The 25,357-nt window shown below is 41.2% G+C and overlaps 2 protein-coding genes across 3 annotated transcripts in view; one reads left to right on the plus strand and one right to left on the minus strand.

Moving 5' to 3' along the window:
- reln (reelin) overlaps positions 1 to 15,994 on the plus strand; it is a 147,449-nt gene extending 131,455 nt beyond the window's left edge. Inside the window, exons 59-65 of one of the 2 annotated variants that reach the window (XM_051919109.1) lie at positions 4,843 to 5,004; positions 5,124 to 5,281; positions 5,772 to 5,991; positions 6,415 to 6,612; positions 6,881 to 6,979; positions 8,304 to 8,436; positions 15,310 to 15,994. In XM_051919109.1, coding sequence (XP_051775069.1) covers positions 4,843 to 5,004; positions 5,124 to 5,281; positions 5,772 to 5,991; positions 6,415 to 6,612; positions 6,881 to 6,979; positions 8,304 to 8,430 — 964 coding nt within the window. In that variant the 3' untranslated portion in view covers positions 8,431 to 8,436; positions 15,310 to 15,994. The remainder of the gene's footprint in view (positions 1 to 4,842; positions 5,005 to 5,123; positions 5,282 to 5,771; positions 5,992 to 6,414; positions 6,613 to 6,880; positions 6,980 to 8,303; positions 8,437 to 15,309) is intronic. The other variant, XM_028808741.2, reaches the window with a different exon arrangement.
- A 570-nt stretch (positions 15,995 to 16,564) lies between these two features.
- guca1a (guanylate cyclase activator 1A) lies at positions 16,565 to 19,209 on the minus strand. The gene is made up of 4 exons (XM_028794359.2): positions 18,935 to 19,209; positions 18,243 to 18,392; positions 17,983 to 18,073; positions 16,565 to 17,610 (listed from the first exon to the last, which is right to left on the minus strand). The coding sequence occupies exons 1-4, from the start codon at positions 19,130 to 19,132 to the stop codon at positions 17,483 to 17,485; spliced, it is 567 nt and encodes a 188-aa protein (XP_028650192.1). The 5' UTR covers positions 19,133 to 19,209; the 3' UTR covers positions 16,565 to 17,482.
- Positions 19,210 to 25,357: the final 6,148 nt, after the last annotated feature.

Raw genomic sequence — 25,357 nt, forward strand, 5'->3', positions numbered from 1 at the left:
CAAGGTTATTCCTCTTTTTTTTTTTATTTTATTTTATTGTAGAATCAACTCTCGGCAGCAGCCAGCAGGGCGGCTGTGCAGCACATGTGTAGGGGCACCATTCTCATCTCTACCACCTTCGCCGTCACTTCCCCTACCTCTTCATATCTTAAATCATTCTTGAGGCAGATTGAAGACTTAAGTGCCAGCTTAAGTGAAAAATTAACGAAAACGTACTAAGTAATTGCAACACAAACACTGACTTAATCAGTTTCAACGTAAAAAAATGCAGATGAAAGAAGAGAAGAAGTGGGCCGCTAGGGTGGAGAAAAGAAGAGCTGCTCAGGAAGCAGCAAGCACATCAACCTCTAAGGAAACGAATGCTAAACATACAGATTAAGAGTATGAAAACTATGAATGCTCAAGTCAATTGTATGTGCAGTGCGCCATTACTGGTATATATACTGTATACATATATATATTGTGACAGATAGGGGCGCTCTCGCTCCCTTGAACCCTCGGACAATACGCCAGACACCAGATAAAAGTCCAATAGTTGACTTTATTATAATAATAATGTGCACACAGCACCCTCCACTCCATAAATCTCCAATAAACAATATTCAAATAAGCAATCCTCCACTCCCAGACGCTTAGCCACCCTGCCTCCCAACTCAGCTCATCTTCTAGGGTTTTCCATAGTCTTTTTATAGTCCTTGACCCGGAAGTGTTTGTCCCTCAGTCCATGTGACTTTCTATCACTTCCGGGTCAGATAAAAACTTCTCCTTTTCTTCATCCCGGAAGCACGTCATTTCCTCTGTCCCTGTGACCAGGACGTACTTCCGGGTTATAGGGCAAATACAAGTCTCTGAGCCTCCCTGCAGCGTCCCCTTGCGGCCCCCATGGTATCCAGCAGGGCTGTGAAGGAAAACTCCAATATCCATGATGCCCTGCTGGAATTCGGGGGCACCTCCATTCTGCCAGAAGGGCTCCATCTGGCGGCGTGGGGGAATGGCCGGCCATATGTCACAATATATATATATATTGTCAGAAAAATGACTATAAGACATTGAGAAGGTTTGGGGCAGCCACCCATATAATTGTTCCTGGCTGCAAAACTTATTCAAAAGCAAAGACATGTTCATCCAAAACAGACTCAGACTCTGATTCTCTTCAGATAAGATGGCGGCTTTAAAGGTCAGTAAAGGAAGTGATGTCATCAATACCGGAACTGGAAGTGACGTCATTGGCTGCCCCAGAGCCAGGCGGGATTTCCCTAGAATGGTCTGCAAAAGATCGAGAGAGGAAAAAAAAAAAATTTAATTAATTACATTTATATAGCGCTTTTCTCAGTACTCAAAGCGCTATCCACACAGGGAGGAACCGGGAAGTGAACCCACAATCTTCCACAGTCTCCTTACTGCAAAGCAGCAGCACTACCACTGCACCACCTGTGAGGAAATTAGTGCAAAATTAGACAAATTAGTGCAACATTAGACAAAATTAGTGCACTTCACCACCCCCTGGTCTGGCATGGAATTATATGTATTTAAGCCCTTTAGTTGTCTCCTAAACACACGTGTGTGACAATAATATATATATATATATATATATATACAAAACATATTCCAGCACTTGGCCTTATTAATTATTTTTATATCTCTTTTCATTAAATGTGTAAATTTATAATAACGTAAAAGCAAGCACATTTATGAACATACAAGGGGGCTTCGCCCCCTGCTCGCTTCGCTCGCCTACCCCCGGCGTTTTGAACCCGTGCCCGCTGGGCAGCCGTAGTTTCAGACGTGCGTTGTAGGAGCTTGCGTTGTTTTGAACCCGTGCTTGCCCTGCTTCTGCGTTTTGAGATGCGCGTTGTAGGCGTATATCCGTCACTCGAGCTCGTTTGGTTTGAACCCGTGCCTACTTTGCCTCCGCAGTTTCAGACGGTGGGTCGCGTTCGGCGTTTTGTACGATCCCAAGCAGCACATTATTCCTAATTTCACTCCGCAGTAGTGCCACGCACAATATGGCGGTGACGCCTGCGCCTTCACTACGCAGTAGTGCCACTCACAATATGGCGGCAACGCCTGCGCCTTCCGTATTATGTCGGGTTTTACCATACTGTGTAGGCGCCTTTGCCTTTCGTACTTTCCCGCGCCTTCCGACGCGCGATGTAGGCGCCTGCACCTTCCGGGTCTGCCTCCGCTGTGTAGTGTGGACATTTAACTGTCGTTTTTTTAGCCTTTATATTCTGTATCTCACTGTGCGTGTGTTTCGTGCCTAGGTTTTTTTGAAGCTGTTGCATTCCAGTTTTCATCATCTGTAACCTGCTCTCCATGTGTTTGGCCCCGTTCTTTAACCTCTTTATGATGTTTTACTTTGTTTCCTACTCTGTCTTTTATTTCTGACCTCGCTTTATCCTGCTTGTGGCATGTCAGACGGTTCGTAGTCTCTCCCGTTTCGCTCTGGGGAGGGGGGCTTTGTGTGGCGCCTGCGCACTATGTCTCCTGCGTCCACGGGCAGGTCCCTGCGTCCATATCTAGTTTACCATTCTCGGTTAGTAATATGGATATTTGGCCAGAACAAATTAAGACATTTTTGTGTCCTCTGTGGTCCTCAATCAATAAAACCCTGGATTGAAAATTACAAACTCCTCCTTAGTAGAGTACATCTTTGGGTTGTAAAGATTTTTGGACTGACATACATTATGTAACTGATAACCCATATTCGAACCCAGCTAGTATGTCCCCTAGAGATGCAAGGCACGCTCAGAGAAAGTGTCTATCACATGTGAGACTGATTCACAGTGCATTAATCATAAAATGCACTATTTTATGAGTGCCTGAGTTTCAATACACTGTGTCTAGAACATCCATATTACTAACCGAGAATGGTAAACCGGAAGGCACGGACGCAGGTACACGGCGATGGGACCAGGAGACATAGTGCGCAGGCGCCTACAGCGCACATCTCATAAACCGCAAGCGAAGTCTGATCCACCACGAACGAAGGAGTTACGGCTCAAAAACGAAAGAGCTCAACTAACGTAAATAAGACATGAAGCAACAACGCGCCCATAGCTAACGACTAACGACACAGCCACACAGAAAACAGGATTCTGCACTGCAACCCAGAGTCAAACAGAAGACACTACGGAGTCCGCAAAGGTCCACAAAGATAGTACGAAAGGCGCAGGCGCCTATAACGCACTTCTGAACTAAATGTCCACACTACACAGCATGGTCCGGGTAATACGGCTCAGAAACGAAAGAGCTCAACTAACGTAAATAAGACATGAAGCAACAACGCACCCATAGCTAATGACTAACGACACAGCCACACAGAAAAGAGGATTCTGCACTGCACCCCAGAGTCAAACCGAAGACACTACAGAGTCCGCAAAGGTCCACAAAGATAGTACGGAAGGCGCGAGAAAGTACAAAAGCTACAGGCGCCTACAACGCGCTTCTGAACTAAACGTCCACACTACACAGCATGGTCCGGGTAATAAGAATAAACGAACTCTCCGTATTAAACGTTCAGCATCCTCACACGTCCAAACCATATAGCATATGTGAATCACATTACAGTGATGCATTATTAACAGTTCAACCACAGAAAACGCTCCGTATTAACAGTAAGTGCAATTATCCATATTACTAATGGTAATAGTCAGTCAGTCAGTCAGTCAGAGCTCGACTGACGGGACTACAAAAACGAGCCCGCCTGGATAAAATCAATGAACGCAGGCGCCTACAATGCGCTTCTCAAACAACGCAACCAAAAGAGTCACGGCTCCAAAACGAAACATCTCAACTAACGGACATACAGAAACGAGCCCGCCTGAATACAATTAATGAACGCAGGCGCCTACAACGCGCCTCTCAAACAGCAGAGGCAATAGATAAAGGCAAAGAAAGGAACGACAAACAGCCGCTAAACAATTCCTCCAATTAGCTGACAACGCATTCTGTGATGAGTCCACTATTAATGAACATTCATTAGGATTAATGAATATCATTTGCTGTCATTGTCATTCACTTAACTTCCCTGAAGAAACAACTGGCAATACAACTAATGAGTTTACACGTTGTTGTCAAAAGGGTCAGGTTAGACTGCCTCCTTTAGATGAATATCCTGAATATCTACGGAAGCTTCTAACTAACAATGTACCCGAAAGTAAAAACTTTATGGACTGCATTAGATCCTACAATAGTTCATTTGCTTTTGCATCTACCGGGGTAAATATCACGCCACCAGCTGGCAATGGCCCGTACTGCTTTCGCGTATGTGGACAAATATTACATCGGATTGGAACAGTGCACCCTGAACCACATCACGAACGCAAATATGCACAAATCTACGTGTTAGATCCAGATGACGCAATCTATCAACGAATAAACCTTCCTGAAAACAAGCAATGCACGGAGCTGATAATGAGAAGCGTTCATCTGACATTAAAGTTAAAGTTTAGGATACTCCATACCAAGGAAAACTCATTCAAAGACAACACACCATCTTAACTACAAATGTTGTGTATAAAGAAATATTCCAATAAATCTTTCTAATGTGCCATGCTATGGGTTCTTTACGTCCTTTGTTCGTCATCTACACCTTTACACTCCAATATATCTCATACATACATCAATGTATTTCGGGTTACCCAACACCAGGGGTTGGCGAGCGAAGCGAGCAGGGGGCAGAACCCCTTAGTCTGAATCAGAATCTAGCAAATAAATAACAAATATATTGTCATGTGCTTCTGTGCAATCTTTTAATGAGACATAGTACATTCTGGAATACCAGGCTAGTCTATAACTTGCACTCTCTACTTACTTATCCCTTTGCCTTTTTTCTTCTAGAACTGATGGTTGGCATTTGGTTCAAACAGAGTGTCTACCATCCTCTGTTAATAATGTGGGATGCTCCCCTTTCCAATTCCATGAGGCCACCATCTACAGTGCAGTCAACAGCTCTCGCTGGAATCGTGTGACAGTGCAGCTACCTGATCACGTTTCTTCCAGGTAAGCCAGATGAATTCTCCCTGGCTTGTAGCTTCACCTTTCTTGTCATCATAAAGCCTAATCATCAAGGGTTCTAGTGTCAGGAACACCTAATTTTGCTCTTCTTTCCTTCTTTGCAGTGCAACACAAATTCGTTGGATCCAGCGGGAAGCAGGAGCTGAGAAGCAAAGCTGGGCAGTTGACCATGTGTACATTGGGGAAGCCTGTCCAAAGCTGTGCAGTGGGCATGGCTACTGCACCAATGGAGCCATGTGCATCTGTGATGAAGGCCATGAAGGTAGGGGCCAACAATGACCTTTGGGGAGTGGTTAAATGTGTATATTTTGTAGTTCAAATCTTTGTGTGGTAATAGTCTATATAATGTATTCCCTTTTTTTAGTAAGTAACCTTGCATTTTCATAATGCAAGCATTGTGGTACAGTGGCTATTGCTTCTCCTCAGTGCTTTTACTAACTGGGTTCAAATTGTATCTCCATCACTCTCTATGTTTGGCTTTCGTTTTCCCTCATAAAAGTGTATGTTTGCATTAGTCTCCTCTCTTTCTACCATGATGAGTTTTGTCTTCTTTTGACCATAAATTGGATTTAGCATGTTCAGGTGATAGAAGGTTTTTGAATGGCTTTAACCAAAAATGTATATTAATAAATTATGACTAATCAAGACTACTTTTGAATTATTTATTATGTTGATGCAATACTTCTAAGGAATAATTGCAGAAATAAGCTAATGGCCCCAGTTCTGTATTGACCAGTATGTCTTGCCTGCAGGTGATGACTGTTCCGTCTCATCCAGTGAATTGCCCACCTACATCAAAGACAACTTTGAGTCAGAGCATGCAACTGAGGTTAACTGGCAACATATCCAGGGAGGAGGCATTGGCAGTGGCTGTGGTCAGTTGGTTCCTCATGCTCATGGAGACTCACTATACTTTAATGGCTGCAAGATGCGTCAGGCCAGCACTAAACCACTAGACCTCACTCGAGCCAGGTATGAACAAAAGTTGATGAAACTCTTAAGGTACCATCTGCCTAATAAGAGTCAGATTCATGACATATAAACTTGTCTTATGATGAGATCTGTCCACATCACTTCAGTCAGGGACCTGTTAAAGTAACTTCTGGCTAAGATCAATCACCATCGTGCTTCCTTGTATTAGTAAACATTCTGTATCTACCAGTGTTTTGTTCTGTATAAGAAAATTCAGTTTCTCGACAACCTGATACCCCTCATTGCCACTCCTAATGCAATTCTGTTGAGCATTCCTTTCATCAGAGACACGATAAAATCCAAATACTTTTAAAAGATATTGGTAGCATCACAGTTGCAAATGTCAGGGATGCTTATTATTTTGTGTGCAAAGTCACTTCTTTGTTTCTGTTCTAACAACCTTCTACTTATTTTTCCTTTCAGTAAAATCATGTTTGTGCTGCAGATTGGAAGCACTGCTCAGACTGGCAGTTGTAATGTTGCTCTAAGCGAAGCTAACACCATGGACAAGGCCGTTCTCCTACAGTACAGTGTCAATAATGGGATCACCTGGCATGTCATTGCCCAACACCAACCGAAAGACTTCATCCAGGCACAGCGTGTCTCCTACAACATCCCACTGTGCGTGGAGGGCATTGTGGTTATTATGTATCATTGTGGGAAGAGGGTTGGGTGGCAAGCACTAATCTTTGATGTGAGGGAAGCCATGAAACATATATTGAGCATAACTTGTTTGAAATGAATGGCACATCATTATCTGTTAAAGTAGCTTAATATGTGGTTGGATGAAGGGAGGCATACCAAGGGCGTTAGAACCTGGGAAGCAGGTGATACTGGCTTATATCTTAGTTTTTGTTTTGTTTGTTTTGTTTTTTTTCATTGTCCTCAGAGAGGCACGAGTGAAAGGAGTGCAACTCCGCTGGTGGCAGCCACGGCACAATGGGACTGGCCATGACCAGTGGGCACTTGACCATGTGGAAGTCGTTCTGTGAGTACCAATGGTGTTATCTGGTTCAGCTTCAGCCTGAGCCTCTTTATTACTTGTCTGCAGCCATTAGTCAGGCGAACCCCCATATCTGGCTTATCACACATCATTCTGTGATCCTCTCAGTACCAACCTCAAATTACCCTTTTATTTTCCCCAGTTCAAAGTAACTGTATAAATTAGTGCTGTGGCCATTTAATGTCCACAACAGACTGATAATTGGCAGAGCTGTTCCCCTGAGAGTCTCCCACTTTATTTTACTTTGCAAAGGCTCACAGGGTTCCTTTTCTACTGGACAAGCCTGGCCCTGGATGAAATAAATCAAGAATTAAACTAAGCTTGACTAAAATACATAGTACAAGGATAGATTGAACTGAGTTTTTCTATAGTGGACTAAGATGAATGATAATTAATATTATTGCACTAAACTGGGTAAAGATACAGTGGGCTAGTCTAAAATGAATTGAGCAATGTTTAATAGAATTGCATTAGGTTGCTTTAACTAGATTTGTCTGTGCTGAAATGACTGGACTGTGTTGAGTTTTAGTTGACTGAAATGAACAAAAATGTACTGATATGCACTGGAATGAATTGAATTTTCCTTGAACTGATGCAGGATAGAATGGACTAACCTGAATTTAAATTGGGTTAGAATGTATTAAGCTATGATATACTGAAATTGACCTCTCTGGGACTTACAAAAATGGAGATGTGTGATATTTTGGTTTGGCTCAGAATGTTTAAAGACGAACTGAACTGGACTGAGCTTAGCTGAATTGAGTAAAATCATTAGGATCTAACTGAGTTAATCTAAGATGGACTTTACTGTGCTAAGTATTAATGTAGTGAACTGTGTAGGTGTAATTGAGCTAAAATGGATAGGTCTGAACAAAGGTTGAATGACCATGTTTCTGCTCAAGGAGTTGTCTCCCCTCTCTCAGTTGTGCCATTTTGATAAAAGAGATCTCTATTTAGCTTAGCTGTCTGAGCAGGACTGTTTTTAATCCCTAGTCCCTGTGATTTATCTCCAGTGCTGCCATCTCAAGGAGAACATGTGGCTGAGAAAGAGGGGTTGATTCCTTGAGCAGAGACAGGCCTGAACTCTACAACAGTACACTCAAATGGATTCAGTTGAGGTTTGCTGGACTTGAATATGTTCAGCTGAATTAAATTAGTCTAAACTGAGCTAACGGAAAATAGACTGGACTGCACTAAGAGTAGGAGTTTTTGCAGTAGACTGCACACAAAGACGAGATACATTGAATTACTCCACACCTCTGTCTCATCTCCCAGGGCAATATACTCTTTCTGACTTTTTTTCCACAAGCCCTGAGCCCTTTCCTGTTGGTGGTGCCCTCCAGGTTTTGCTGAGTGGTCACAAACCCTCTTATTCCTCTGGACTATCTCTAACTTATGCTCTGTTTTGTTATCTGCTCTCCATGGTATGGAAATAGTGCCAGGTAAGTCTTTTATACTCACCTCAGAGTGCCAGTAACTTGTCCATAGGTTTGCTTTGTCTTCCACTGATGTGTAGAGATTGGTCCAGAAGTGGGCAGTATACTTTTTCATCTTTTCCTCCACTGCCAATGATCACCTACTTCTAATGTTACTTGGATACATAGTGTAGTGTAGTGCCCCTGCTCTTCTTGTCAACAACTTAGCTCCTGTCACTACCCTTCAATGCCAGTATAAGATGGTGCCCTTTCCCCCATCCCCAACTGCCTCTTCTCTCACTGTGTGGTTACACATCCCCTTCTCAAACACTAATCACGCTCCATCTATACTCCTTGTCTTTTGTCATTTAATTCTACACAGCCAGCTGTTCCCAGCTGCACTTACAGTCATTTAATCCCTCTACTTTGTGGCTGCTGCTTGCCTTCTCCACTGCTGCTAACAAAACCTTCTGTCTCCCAAAACCCCACAGTCCTGTCCATCCCCTAGTTCATTAAGGTGCACTCACTGATTCCCCCAGTGCTTGGCTGTTTAAGTTAATCAGAAATCTTTTTATTTAATTTATTTTCACTGTAGAACTCACTCCAAATTATTTTATATGGACAGAGCACTTACAATTCATACTACACTAGATAAACACAGGAGCTTAAACTATGTAACTGTGTATTTCATTTAACTATTTGGCCTTCAACTAATTCATTTTCAAAAGCAATTGCATTGTTTCCCGTGACCTGAGGTTTCACCTTTGTAGCAGAAGAGGACATGGAGACACATTACTGGTCCTGAGGTGCACAAACGTCTCCCATAATGGCAATATTCCCGTCTGCTATCAACTCAGTGTCTTGTCACCATACTGTCCCAGTGGGCTATTACTCTAGTTCTATTTTATGATATTGTCCAGTCAATCAAGTCCCATGACATCATGAGGTTCCAATGTCTTGTCTCTTGTCAAACCACTCTTCTGTCACTTTAGTCTCATTAACGCTTTGCAGATCCAAATGGCCTCTGATCCATGTTCCTATTTGATATTTGTAATTGTGTCATCTGTGCCAATAGTGACTTGCCTTCCCTTTTCCATTTTCCATCTGTTTCTCCATGTTCTAGAGTGGGGTATGCTGAATCGCTTGTGAACTGCATTGTGCAGGTGTCTGGATAGTTTAGATAGCCATATAGTTTACAGGCCATGGAAGGTGACCATGAAACAGTGAAAAGTGAGTTTAAGCAAAGGATGTGATTCACTTCTTCTCGAGTGGGGTTCACTTTCACTTAGAAATGAGCACTCACATTGTTTCTAAGGTGTCACATTGTGTCACACCCTTCCTTGTTGCTCCTCCTCAGTTCTCTACACCTGAATGCTCTCGTCTTTTATTTACTTATCATCTACCATTTTTAATTCTCAATTCACAGTAAATTCGGAAATATGCTGCAGTACTTGCATAGCAGTCCACACCTTCAGTTTCTTGCTAGGTACTATTTAGAGCTTGTTTGTCACTTGCTACATTTGCTTTTCTGAATACCTTCTGGATAATATCCTTTAAGATGTTTCTTGATTTTCATGAGTACTTCTATCACAGTATGTGCTGGTCAGTACCACATTTCTGCTGAATGTGTACAAACACATAGTTTCCAGTCTTCAGTAATTATTGGATGCCATTTAGAAACTGGTTATTGACACCTTGCTCCTAATACTTTTCTGGGCATTGTTAAATATTTTTGTATCAAAACCTTCTTTCTAGATGATCCTGCTTAAATTAAGCGTTTTGATAATAGGAATAAGTTATATAAATGAAACATATTATTATGGTTATAATTATTATCAATTTCAAATACATACTGTATAGACCCATCCGAATCATCTATAAACTGTAATAAATATATATATACATATTCTTCACATATGGTATTAATTGTAATAATCACCCACATGTTTGTTAAAGAAACATTTTTATATTTTCATTTCATATTAAAGCACATCCTTTACCCACAATAGGAATCAAGATGAAACATGTAAGTGATCATCTGGGACTGTTTCATTCCACTTTACTCAACAGAAACAGCAATTCTTTTGTCATTTAAAGTGAACCACTAAACAGTTGCAGTAAAAGACAAATGCAGCACACACTGAATCATGACCAGTGTACTGACTATTAGAAAGTGCTTCTCAAACACACTCCTTGGGGCCATTTTGGCTGCAGATTTTTGTCCCCACCAGTTTCACAATCAGTGAACCATTTTACGTCGACTTGATCTCATTTCATTAACTTGTCCTTTGTTTTCCTCTGCTCTTATTGTACATTCAGAAAAGCACAACAGTGTGATATTTTTATTAATAAGACATTTTGAAATATTTGTATTGTTGCTATGGCTTTAAATGCTCAACTCTTTTATGTAGTTTTCCTATTAATTTGCCTTTTTTCCTGTGTAGTTTGCGCCGTTAAATGTATCCTAAAAATTACAACAATGAGCAGAGCAGACACTTGGGCAAACCACACCGAATCCTGACAGGCTGCAGCTACCTCAGACTTATTAACATATAGTCATCAGTGAAGTATGAATTAAATAAACAGAATGCCTTGGGAATCAGAATGAAAATCATGATGTTGTTGAAAATCCTAAAAATCAAGTAAAAAAAAAAAAAAGGGCACTAAGTTATCCACATGTAACATATATACACTCACAGAGCAAAATATCAAGAATACCTGTACACCTGCTTATCAATAGAATTATCTAACCAGCCAATCATGTGGCAGCAGAGCAGTGCATAAAATCATTCAGGTATAGGTCAGGAGCTTCAGTTAATGTTCACATCAAACACCAGAATTAGGGAAAAATGTGATCTCTGTGATTTTGATTGTGGCATGATTGTTGGAGCCAAACGGGCTGGTTTGAGTTTTTCTGTAACTGCTGATCTTCTGGGATTTTCACACTCAATAGTCTCTAGAGTTTGCACAGAATTGTGTGAGAAGCAAAAAACATCAATTGAGCAGCAGTTCTAAGGCCGGAATTAGGAGAATGGACAGATTGGTCTGACCTGACTTAAGGCTACGGTAGCTCAGGTAATTCTGTATAACTGTTGGTGAGAAGTAATGCATCTCAGAATGCACAACATGTGTAACCTTGAGGCGGATGAGCTACAGCAGAAGACCAACCACGTCAGGGTCCACGCCTCTTATTTACTTAGAGAAAGCTGAGGCTGCAGTGGACACAGGTTCACAAAACTGGGTAGCTGAAGACTAAATAAATGTAGCCTGGTCAGATGAATCTTGATTTCTTCTGTGGTACACAGGTGGTAGGGTCAGAATTTGGTTGCAACAGCATGAATCCATGCACACAACCTGCCATCTGCCAACAGTCCAGGCTGGAAGTGGTGGCTTAATGATGTGGTTTTCTCGGCACATTTTAGGCTTGTTAATACCAATCAATCATTGCTCAAATGCCATTACCTAAGTATTTGAGTATTGCTGTTGACCATGTGCATCCATCCCTTCATGGCTACAATTTACCCAGCTTCTAATAACTAGTTCCAGCATGAAAATACACCATGTCACAAAGAATAACATGGTATCAAATTGGTTTTATGGACATGACAATAAATTCAGTGTTCTTTATTGGCCTTCCCAGTCACCGGATCTGAATCCAATAAAACGTCTTTGGGAAGTGGCAGAACAGGAGATTGGCAGCATGAATGTGGAGTTGACAATTCTGCAGAAATTGTGTGATGCAATCAAGTCAATGTGGAACAGACATTCAAAGGATTGTTTCCAAAATTTTGTGGTATCAATTCCACAAAGACTTAAGTTTGTTTTGAAAGCAAAAGTGGGCCCTACCTGGTAATAGTATAGCGATCCTAATAATTTCCTCTGTGAGTGTAAATGCTTAGTACATTCTAATAAATAATTACCAAATTTACTTTTTTTCATTTCTGTATTGGCCCCAAAACATTAAACCTGGGATATTACAGCTTTCTTAAATAGGTCAGGAGTCCATTTGAAAACAGAAGTTGGTTGGAAAAAAAACCTGCTGCCATGCTGGGTCCCAGGACCCATTTTGAGAGCCACTGTTTTAGAATATCAAAGTCCATAAACGTGTGATGTCATGCAAGGGAAGAAAAATACTGTCTTGTGTGGAGCTTCTCAAGCCTAATATTAAAATAATCTGCAGTATCATTCTTCATTCGGTGTAACAATGGATGATTTAATGTATTATGCTTAAGTGTTCTAATCATACATTTTGGATATTTTGAATTTTTTGTTCTAAAATGTTCTTTTTTTTTCTCCGTTAGTTCTGTCATTACTTAACTGAAATCATCATTGCTTCTCCTTTAAATATTACTTGTATATAGTCCTTTCTCTTTTGTGCTGTGTGCCCTTTCGTGCAGTTGTGCTGTCACATGGTAAGAGTACAATGAAATTTGTACCTGCATGTCCAACCAACAGGCAACACATTGCCATGAGAAACAAGAGTGTAATAAAGTACAGAACTATACTTTAATAGACGAAACAAGTCATCTCTTTCTGATGCATTCTGCACCACATTTTTATGCTATCATACCTGAATGTGAAGGAGCAAAGAGTGATTCCAGCTCTATGCTATAAATGTTAGGGTGTCAATTTTGCCAAGAAATTTGGTTTAAAAATATAGGTAGACATTATCAATTAGAAATAAGCAGCTTTGTTTCTTAATGTTACTCATGCATAAATCATGCAACATGTTTATAATTTCTAAACAGTATGATGAACACTTTAAATCAGTTTCTCATGTTTTCTGCTTTGATCTTCAGCGTTTTACTGATTCATGAGTTCAAGCTGTGAGTTTATGTCAACTTCAAAATGTGTCTTCAATACTTTCAAAAATAGCTTTTTGGATGATTTCATATTCCTTGCTTTGTTTTGTAATTTGTTAAAGTAGTACTTTAATAAATCTTGACAAAAATATACAAATTAAAAAAATGAAGTGCTACACTAAATAGCAGTTGAGCTGTGATAAGGGAGTGTTGTACAAAACAGTTAGTCCTCCGAGAAAGAGTGAAAGAGTAAAACTCCACTTAGTTACTAATTATACTCCTTAATCATGACATCAGAGAGTGGTGACATGTTATATGGTGACTAGCACATGTGAGGAAGAATTTCACTGTATTCTGTATTATAAACCAATAATAACTTGCATTAAAATATATATATATAGCTTCATAATTTTTCAGTTTTTACTTGAAAGAATTGATTAAAACACATTACTGTAGATTAAGCTCACACCAAATGTAGGCACACAGTGCTGAGAGTTTGTAGTGGTGGGATGCAGAATTTATGGTAATAGCTCACACTTTTGTGAGGGAAAGCGTGTAGGTAGACAATTTAACCATTAACATTTTGTTGTGTGAATAAAATGCAGACTTTTTGTTCTCTGCTTTCTTAGTTGATTAGCACCAAGCCATCTGTTATAGAGCCAGAAAGATGAATTTTTAGACTTATAGGACCTGGTTGGGGGCCGGGTTGGGCAGGTGGGGATAGGTCTTTTTCATTCCTTTGTGATAAAACAGATAGGTGCATTATATAGAAAAGCTTATAAAATATGGCAAGATGGTAAAGTGCCTTGCCCTGATTTTAGCAGCACTAAAAAAAATCAAGTCAAGTTGGCAGGAAGTCCTTGTGCATGTTTTATTTTGTTAGTTCTGTTATCTGTGTGCCTTTTGCGGCGAAGATGTGCTGTCGTAACTACTATGTTATCATTTAAAAACAGTATTTTTAAACAAAAATGATCTCTGTTGATACTAGCACTTTCACATCTTTTACAAAAGTACCTCAGTCTACACTGAAACTACTGAAAACAACTATGACGTAGACATTCACCTACACTGGGCATGAGTTGGTAAAAAAATCCTTGAAAGGGTGCTAACGCTTCTGGGCATGGGATTGATTGTAAAACTGTAGTGACTGGTAAATTATTTACACTTTACTCATGTACAGTATGCAGCACAAAACTGTACAAAACACAATTTAGATGCATACAGGTAAGAAGCACAACAACTGCCATCAAAAGCAACACTTTGATGTCCGCTATGTTGGAACGTGTTTTTCTTCTGTGAAAGGTGACCAATCAGGGGATGAGATGTGGTAATGTGCAGGGTCCAGTCGGGGAAGGGCCCCATAATAACCACAAACCAATCAGGGTACGATTAGAGTGTGCGTTATCAAAAATTCAGTGTTTTGCCCATCTGTATTACAATGCCGAGGCTGCATTTTCAGAAGTATATGACTCTGGAGAGACTGCTTTTAAAAGTCTCCATTTTCAGGGGTTGAAAATGCTACAGTAGTGTGGACAAAAATGGAGACTAATTTCTTGTGTTTTTAAAAAAAAAATGTAGTGTGGGCAGGGCCTGAGTGTTGCATCCTGGTGGAACGCTACAGGTTATCTTTACAAGCAATAGAAAATTAGGATTTTGGATGAAAACCACTATAATGTGTGAGCTAAAAGTTCCAAGTGGGCGAATATTAATTTAAATGCTTTATATATACCTTAAGTTCTAGTACTTTCTGGATACTGCCCAGTCTCAGAATTATCTGTGCTTCTCTGGGAGTTTCAGGGGCGAGTACCTGTAAGTGCAGTTCGAACTACGCTTCATTCCCAGTACCAGTCAGATATTCTCTGTTTCTTTCCGCATCCTAATGCTTGCTGATCAGTCACTGCATGTCAGTACGCAATACTTTCTGTGTATTTCCAGTACTTGTGTACTAGTCCTGTGTTTTTACCATATTTGTCTCACTTTCTCTTCTCAGCTGGACTCTCTCCAGTCCACATTTACCTTTCCTCAATGTCCAGCCCTGACAGCCACTGGTTTTTATGCGTGTCTCGTCCTAATCATTTAACCCTTTCTCTTTCTGCAGCACCCGCAAGCAGAGCTACATGGCAAACTTCTCACGGCAAAGTGGCTTGCGGCATTTCTACAGCAGGAAGAGACGAGCTTTGAGACATCACCTCTGAAAATCGTCATCTGTTGTCTACCAGTCATGTACTCACTGCCAGCCATTTGTACCAGCTGGATCCAGCAACCCGTCGACGTATACCATTTTGCTCTCCTTTGACTGACATATTGGCTGCCAAGTCAAATGCCTGAAGGCTCAGTCCAAAAGCCACCCCACTTTGTGTCCCCGTTTTGGTATTTTTGCGTCCCATTTCACACTGTGAATTGGTCAAAAGGCATGCCCAACAGGAGCCCTGGACGAAGAAGATGACCTTTGCTGTCTATGTATCTGTGACTTTTTGTGATGCGTTGGTGTTGTGTTGATTTGCTCTTTTTCATTCTCTTTTAACTGGCAAGGGTAGCTCAAAGCCCAATGGGCAGAGCAGTGTGCCCATATTTATTGTAGTGTTGGCACCTACCCATCCCAGTCCACTATATGTACTCTATTTCCTTTCTCTAGTGTTTGGTTGCCACGTCTCTGCCTAGCTGAAGTACCCATAGATGGCAGTGACTTGTGCTGTTTTCCACACCCTTGTGATACTCCACGTAGACCAGTGTACCTCGATTAGGAGACCTTCGCAAGCAAAATAAAGGCCTGTCCCAGTGTGCTTCTCTTTACAAGGTCTGTTGATTGGTTGGGGTAGTCTCCCTGTTTCTACTTCTTACTGGTGGAGGTGTGGTAGTGCTCCAGGCATTCAAAGCAGGAGGGTGATCATGACGTTTAGTTTACTTCCTGTAGGATGGCGGCACTTAAAGTGCAAGTTTTCATCCACCCATTTTAGCTTTCTTATTCAAACTACATACAGGTATGTCAAAAAGCCTTTAAAACTCTCTCTTCGCATAATGTGCCTCTTCAGCTTACCATATCATATATACACTTTTATTTCGGATATAAATTAAGTGGGCACTTCACATTGTGTGAGCAGACCTTGCAGTAGACTGACAATCCATCCAGTGCAATTAAATGCCTTGTGCCCAGTGAAGCTGGGGTACACTCTGGTCTTCCTTGACTATGAATTGAAGTAAGTGGTTTTGATTACTTAGGTGTATTTGTATGCTGAATCCTGAATAATGTATTGTGGTGAGTGGCCCCTGGAGTACATCCACTGATATTCAAGGGAAGCAGACTTAGCATGGGTTCAATAGGCATGCCTTCTTAGCACAACAACAGACACAGCTACGCCCAGTGGCTTGTTTATTGTACAAACACAGTTGTGTGTGACAAGGATGGAGAAGCCAGGGTTGACACCCATTGCTGCACTTATTTACATATTTACAGCTCAGCCCGGTATTTCAGAGATACTTTGCAGTTTATTGAAGGCGGATGGAGCTTTCTCACTCAGTCCTGACTTGCAGAAGGTGGCTGTTTTCTGTAACTGTAAGCTGCTCATTGCACTAAGCTGTCCCTTCTAGGTCATGACCTCGAGTTCCTGAATGCTGATCTAATCATCCTGCTAAGTACCTTATAGAGGAGTAAAGGAGTTCTTCAACACAGTTATACTTTGTGCTTCCAGCATCAGGATGGACAACCAATTTCAAAGGCAGCATAAAGAGAGAGATCTCCATCCAACCAGGACTTCTGGATCTGTAAACTGAATTGCATGCTCCTTGTCAGGGTTGCTGGTCTGCTCCTGGGTCCTCATGTCTTCGCTTGTGACAGTACTTCACTTACTTTATCAGGAGGGAGTTTTTTGCATCCTGGAACTCTGAAGAATAGAATATCTGCCTGCATTCAAGATGTACATGATATTACCTCAATTAGTTGGTCTTTACTTCATATAGCGACTTTTACAGTAAACATCATCAACATTTACTATACAAAGCTAACTTTCTGTTCCTGTAAACTCATTAGGATGACATGCCTTTACTTCAATTTTTTCATTATTTTTTAGCCTTTAGAAGCCAGTTGAGGCTGTACTTGGTGGCCACAAGGTGAAGGATATCTGCGTCCCAGCCATCTGTCTGTTGGTTTTACGTAGGTCCCCTACTGTGGTACAAATGCTATGCATGCGGTACGTGATGGTATCAAAGCAAGTGCAAGGGGTTCAAGGTTAAATTTTAGCAGTCCTGGTGGCAAACTGCTTCTGGGTGGTCTTCTACACACTGTGTCGCCGACTGTGGATGACAGCTGCGATGTGTGCTAGGTCCAGACTCTTCATCATCACCTCCATGAACTCGTCATCCTTACGGGCTCCTTCCACAAACTCTTCTAGAGACAGCTCACCTAAAATAAAAAATAAAGGTCATATAAGCCGGCAGGAGACAGTAAGATCCCATAGACAGAGAAAAGGCAGACTGACAAGGGTGTAGGCAAAAAGGACAGAACCAGAGGAACATATCGGGAAACAAAATGGAGTGGCATTGAAATGTGAGAGGAAATGAAAGAAGAAGACTTAGGAAATAATGGGGGACCAAGTGGGCAGGTCAGAAAAAATACGAGCCAAGAGGAGGCATTAGGGTGATACAGGAGGTAATAGGAAAACAAGCAGCTGTCTGACCTGAAAATGGAGGAACAACCTAGTTGGGATATGAGTTTGCACATGGAAGCAAAAAAAAAAGTGTTCAAGAGGTGAACTCCTGCAGCCACGTTACGTACCGTCTCCATTAACGTCAATCTTGTCAAATACACGATTTGTGAATTCCTCCACTGGCACCTGCTGCTCTGTTCCATTAATGGCTTGAATAGCCTAAAGGGACAGAGAACATGAAAACTGAGGCTAGAATGACAGAGCAGTTGACTCTTCACATTTCATAAAAGAAAAGCAGGTGACGGTGGGCTGTGTACTGTGGCATCTTGATGACCTCATTTAGTGAGCTGGCCATTGATAAATCACCTACCGCCTCCCTCCTGCATACCTTTATGATGTTCAACAGCTCATGTCGGTCAATGCAGCCGTTTCCGTCCACATCATATAGCTTGAAGTACCAGCGCAACTTCTGCTCCATCTTGCCACGTAACACCAGACTGAGAGCTGCTATGTACTCCATAAAGTCAATGTATCCGTCCTAGATAAAGAAGAGTGTACAGGAATCAGAAGAAATGTTGAGGTAAGCTGCATTTCGATTCAAAGCACAAACAGTGGACAAGCCCTCATGTACAAGCATCCAGTGGGTTTCACCTTGCCTGAGGGAGAAATACTGCTAGGAGTTTAGTGGTTGCCCAAAAGTCAGTGCTCTGCTCAATGGTTGTCACTATAGCATTCATGTCTGAGCTCTCTAAACTTTCAAGAGCTTAATCCCTAACCAGAGGTGCTCTGTTGAGACATTTCTTGCACTCTGTCCACTTCAAAACACTTCTGTGTGGTGTCAAGTTCCTTATCTCTCATCTTCTCCTGAGATGCTTTTCTCTGGCATTGTGCAAAAACATGACAGGTCCCACATTTGAGCTCAGAGTCCAGTGGTTTATAAATTTACCACTCATCCCCAGAGCGACAGTTCAAAACACAATGCCCATTTTAAAATCTCCATCCTTATCCTGGCAGCGCTGACCTTTAGTGTAACCTTTTAGAAACCTTTAGTTCCTTGTAGTGAAGCATTGTTGCCCTTACCTTGTTCATGTCAAAGGTGCGAAACATTTGCTCAATGTAGGCATTGGCCTCGGGGTCCAGTCCTCTCAGTCCAAAGAACTGCTTGAACTCGTGCAGGGTGAGCTGGCCGGATGGGCACTCCATCATGAACTTCTTGTACCAGTGGTGCAGCTCCACTGCCTGCATGTCATCTACCGTGCTGCTGCTGGAGTTACCCATTGCACCCTGCACAAGATCCACTGGCTGACCTGGGACACAGTTGGGGCCTAGGGTCTCCACACAGACACACGACACACACTGGTGCCTGGACAGTGAGCTGGCTGCTTTTAAAGGGGATTGAGGGAGTTAAGCCAATCAAGTGCTTTAGGGAGCTAAAAACAATCGCCTTGGGCTGCTGTGATTCAAAGTGGCTATTGAGTAACAGGCATGACCATCCCTGAAGGCAGTGTCATCACAGAATTACTACCACACAGGTGCAGTTCTCAGATTTAAATGGGCATGGGGACGTGCAGCCTGTCACTGGCCACTCCTTTGTGGAAGGTCATATCAGGAGAAGTGACTGTCACATTCACCCTGTGGTGTTTACTTTCAGGTTGGATCATAGGAATTCTGTTCTTTTAAATATAGGGATAGATTTATGCTGTAGTTTGCCTCATTTGACATATATATATATATATATATATATATATATATACATTCAGCTGACTTTTAGTGCTGATGATCAATAAATACAGCTGACAGGAGCCCATGGAGAAAACTTCTCATCCTTTCAGTTTCTGTTTAGTTCTTAATAGAGTTTATCCACTGAAATCCACTGACTTTTGTTTTTAAGTATTTCTCTGTTTTGTACACTTCAGATTTGTTTTGTTTTGTTTTATCCCAGAATCAACCAATCAGGTAAAGGACACATTACTAACGAGTTTCTAGGCTGTCTTCTTTAACAAGTTAAGACAGCCAGTGTGCCCTGGGCTGTCAGAACTCCAGGCCGTACTCTGGGCAGACCTCAGCCTATTCCTTCACGTGCCTTATTATTAGTAGGTTTCACTTTCAGTGCATTTTGTATCTAAAAATAAATTTAAAGTACACAGGGATACATAAATTATTACCTTTATTGGGGGTTCTCTGGTTTCCTCCCAGATCCCAAACATGTGTGTTAGGTGAAGTGGCCCGATGAGACTCAGCATTCACTGCGATGGACTGGAAAGCTCTCTAGGGATAGTTCCTGCCTTGCACCCAGTGCTATCAGGATGGGCTCCGGCACCTCTGAACAGGACAGAACTAAGCTGGTTCAGAAATGGATGGATGTACACAACAGGGGGGCCACATTTGCTCAAGCCCCTGCACATATTCACATTTTTGTACGAGGCTTCCTTTTCTAGTCCGCTTGTTAAGGTTACTGGGTGCTGCCCACTTTCAAAATGATTTATCCAATAACTCTTTTTTTTCAAGTATGTTGCAACCAAGTAAATCATAAAACTGCAAGCATTTGTGAAAAGGTATCCCTGGAAAAGAGAGGGTGCCATTCAGGCTCAGTCGAGTCTACTGGCAGAGCTGAGAGAATGTGCCTGCCCTCAGCCTAGTGCCCAGGCAATGCTGGGTATATTCAAAGGGTCTGGTGCTACTGAGCATTTCCAGCATGGTTTCCAATGCTGTATTTCAATGCTATACTCGCCTTCTGTACCATTCAAATATGTGTCTATATCCTTTCATTACATTTGTAATGTTTTAGTTGTTGTACTAAGGTAAAAGTATTATTTTGGCTTACAAACCTAAAACTGCCAAACAAAGTTTTTGCAAGTTCACTTTAATTAACTCCAAGCTTAGAAGTCTATGTGGACAGGAAGGGTTCTCAGATTTTCTGATTCTGTCCACAGATAATTACATCAGTGTTAACAAAGGAGAAGTGATTGCAACCTGTTAAAACACGGGGTCTGAAAGGAGGAGTTTGCTATAAAACCCAAAACCTAGAAAGTAAAAGAGAAATGTTAATTTTATCTTGTTACTGAGAGATGTTCATACATACAATATATATAAACTGCCGGGTTCCTCTCTCATAAAGTGCTCCTTTCAAGCCACTGACCCCCAAAAAGTCTGTGCGCCTCACTGGATGAATGGATAGATGAATTCCACTTGGCAAATGCAGTGGTCAGTGTGACAGATCATGGCAGAGTCTTGTGAATATTCATCAAACCATATTTGGAGCTTTTTAACAGTAACAAAGTGAAATGCAAGGTCCTTCAGATATACAAGAAAACCAACAGAAGAGCGACTGGGGTTGACTGGGCTCTTGGTTAGCAGATGGACCAGTAATGTACAGCAGCCTCAGCACTGAAATACAACACCATGGCTAAGGCCATTGGGAGTGAGGGGTTTCTTTTGAGTTCTCCAGGATTTTAAATAAACCAAATCCATTTTGAACCAACCATGTGAGTTTTATGTGAACTTGTTTAATCACAAGTTACAATATTAGTAATTACTAGCAATAAATAAGAACAATGGTAATTTGTTTTCAGAAACATCCTTGTATTAAATAAAGATTTAAGAAAACCCAAAAACATTGTGTTCTCAAAAAATAAGAAGTGCAAACTGCACTGTAATAAAACCTGCAGCTTGGCAGCCTTCTTTAATTCCTGTGGAGAAAAACAAACATGTCCACATAGTCTGGAGAGAGATTTGCTTAAAGCCAATTGAGAAAACTGTGATTGCAGGGTGCATAGATGTCAACAAAGACTTCACCTCCAAAACTAGGCCTTAAAATTAAAAAAAAAAATCATGCAGGACCACATGTCCTCCTAAACAGGCGTGCAGGTTGAAAAAAAGCCAAGCTTACAGATCCTAAAGGGAGAGAGGAAACTGGCAAAAGCCCTGGCCTCCCCCAGAAAAAAAACACACACACACAAAACAAAGTTTCTTAGCAATCATATGATAATAAAAAAAATGCCTTAAAAGGCAGCACTCAGAAAAATGACCTAAATCAAATCCAGAATCTGAATCACAGTACAAGTGCAATACATCCGTAAAACAGAACCCAACGGGAAATGCAAAATTGAAATGAAGTCCAAGAAAGGAACCCTGTAAAAGAGGGTAAAATTGACCATATACGGTGATAATGATTATTCATTTGTAAAATTGTCTTTATCAAATAATTTTGAGTCATCCTTTTTTTTTAAAAACAACAGTATTCAGGGTAAGCTGGGTAAGCCTGTTCTTTCTCTGGCTCATTTATGACCCTACTAGATCAGATAAAGAACTTTTGTTAAGTGTTTCTCTGAGGTGTGCAGTTTGTGGTAATAGGGTTCAAGACTCTGCATTGATGTCATTGTAACCGATTGGACAAGAGTGCTTTTCTATAATTCACTATCCTGCTGAGTGCAAAACAGCTGCTTTGATACTCTGTCTGTGGCATCAGAAGTGTGCATTTAGTTGTACAAGTAGAATTTATGAGCTTCCAGAAAGAGGACAAGATGGAATGGAGACTGAGTCTGCCTGAGCTGGGTCATTGGGAAACCCCAATGATCCAAGAGGTGCGTCAAGGACCATCAGGACTGGATAAATTGATGCTTGCAGAGGTATGTTCTGTCTGTACTGCTCCATTCATGCAGACAGACATGTTGATGTTTCTGCTATCACATCCATAGAGGGGGCATCCTGTGTCTCTTCCATTTCATCCAAGGGCCATGTTAGACCATGCCAGACCAGAAACCAATCACATACTAAGACAATGAGCCACCTGGTAGCCTAAGCAAGATGAACTGATTATTATCCAGGTTGTATTGGTATTATTGTTACACTCATTTTACACTGCTTGTAATCTGGACACTTTTGGAAATCTTAAGTAAAAAATGTATTGGCTCTAAATTCTAAGAATTTTAATTAGGCTGAAAATAAATGACACGTTTTTTAGGAAGAGATGAGGAGGTTTTCGTGTGAAAATCATACAGACAGACAGACAGAAGTATAATTTATATATATATATATATATATATATATATATATATATATATATATATATATATATATATATATATATATATGTATATATATATATATATATATATTGTGGGAGATGGCCGGACGTTCATCCTGGCCAATACCCCCAGGCCACTAGATGGAGCCCTCCCTGTAGCATGGAAGTGCCCCAAAGACCAGCAGGGAATCATGGACAATGGAGTTTTTATTCCCGACCCTGCTGGACACCGTGGGGCCCACCAGAGGACGCTGTAGGGAGGCTCAAGGATTTACATGTGCCCTATAACCCGGAAGTGTGTCTTAATTACTGCGACAGAGGAAACGACGTACATCTGGGATGAAGAAGGAGAGTTTTCATCCGACCCGGAAGTGCTAACGAGTCACATGGACAAGGGTTCAGGAGCACTTCCGGGTCATGGTCTATAAAAGACTGTGGGAAACCCAGACGAGTGAGCTGAGCTGGGTGGAAGGGTGGCAACGCGTCTGGGAGAGGAGGATTAGTGATCGATTATTGATTTATTGTATGAGTAGTGTGGAGTGGAGGGTGCTTTGTGCACGTTGTTATTATAAAAATAAAAAGTCTTGGACTTTTACCTGGTGTTTGGCGTGGTACCTGAGGGTTCAAGGGAGCAATAGCGCCCCCTACTGTTACAATATATATACACATACATACATACTGTACATCCATAAATAAAAAAATATATATATATATATACCCCCCATTGCAGTCAGAATATTAGTAAAATCTGTAAATGTACAAAAGAAAAATAATCAAATAATCAAAATTACAGTTTTGTGTCGCAATCAAAATGTAAATTATTGTTGTTGTTATTATTATTATTTTTATTATTAATGGGTTTGGATGCAATATTTGTTTAATGTTCATAGAAGCCTACATGTACATCTCATTAAAAACAAGCAAAAACAAAACTAGATACTGAATATGGACAATTTTACCAATTTTTATGGTAATTTGGGCTAAACAAACTGAACTTTTGCATGTAAATTACCAATTTTAATTGAACTAGAATAAAACAAATAACAAATGACTGAAGCAGCCTAGCACTATAAAAATCCTCCTTTCTCTTTTCCCTGATTTACTTTCCTGCAGTCCCACCATAACCTTTACTCATGCAGCATGTAACATTTTAATTTGAGGCTGAGAGAAGCAGCAAATCTTCGGAATGATGGCATGCCACATAGCCTTGTACATCCTAACTTCGAATAACTCAGTCTTCCTTGCGTGTTTTGTGTTTGACTGAGTCCGTTCTCTAATCTGCTGCCCTTTGCAAGACAGCAGGACTTTGACTTGCATGTGTGCTCTGATTGTTGGTGCTTTCTACATTTTCTTTCTCCTAACCCACAAATAGGTCATATATATTATACATATCTAGTCATTTAGTCTTTATGCTAGAATTTTAAATTACCTGGATCACTGAGCTCCTGGACAGTCTGTGATGCTATTTGGCAGCATATGATGCACCAATACATAAAGTCCCAAAGGCACCCAGTTGGATTCACATCTGGGGAACATGTGGGACAGTCAATGGCATCAATGCCTACACACTCTGGCCACATGAGGTGCCGGGCATTGTCCTGCATCAGGAGGAACACAGGGTCCACTGCACCAGTGTAAGGTCTGATAATGGTTTTGAGGATTTCACCCCGGTTCCTAACAGCAGTCAGTGTACCTTTGCCTAGCATGTGGAGGTCTGTGTGACCCACTAAGGATATGTCTCCCCACACCATCACTGACCCATCGCCAAACCAGTCATGCTGGATGATGTTGCAGGCTGCGTAACATTCACCACGGCGTCTCCAGACTCCTTCACACCTGTCACATGTGCTCAGGGTGAACCTGCTCTCATCTGTGAAGAGAACAGGATGCCAATGGTGGAGCTGCCAATTGTGTATTCTCTGGCGAATGCCAATCAAGCTGCACAGTGATGGGCTGTGAGCAGGGGTCCCCAACTCCAGTCCTGGAGGACTACAGATTTTCATTCATTCTAACCCTTTTCTTAATTAGTGGCCTGTTTTTGCTGCTGATTAACTTCTTTTGAATTCATTTTAATTGACTTGATTTTTTTTAAGATTTATTACCCTGAATATCTTCATCATTCCTCTGAAATGCTTAATTTCTTTTCTTAAATGACACCCAAACAGAAATGAAATGTGAAGTGAGTGAGCCAGCAGAAGACCAGCTAAGTCAGGTCCTCAAACTCCGACCAATTTCACTCCAACCAGTTGCTTAATTAGGTGCCAAGTCTAGTCGTTAATTAAACTGTTTTTTAATTCCATGATTGTTGTCGCTCACAATAGCATACATTTCCAAAATTGTTGATTTTCTCTTTTCTAAGAGGAGGAGGAGTAGGAGGTTAGGAGCACGCACTGATACAACGCATTGCCGCACCCACCACATGACAAACCAGCTCAGGACCCCAGGTTAGGACCCGAGTGCAGCCATGCAACTGGTGA

Source organism: Erpetoichthys calabaricus, chromosome 1 (assembly GCF_900747795.2).
Source record: "Erpetoichthys calabaricus chromosome 1, fErpCal1.3, whole genome shotgun sequence".
In the NCBI taxonomy this organism is placed as follows: domain Eukaryota; kingdom Metazoa; phylum Chordata; class Cladistia; order Polypteriformes; family Polypteridae; genus Erpetoichthys; species Erpetoichthys calabaricus.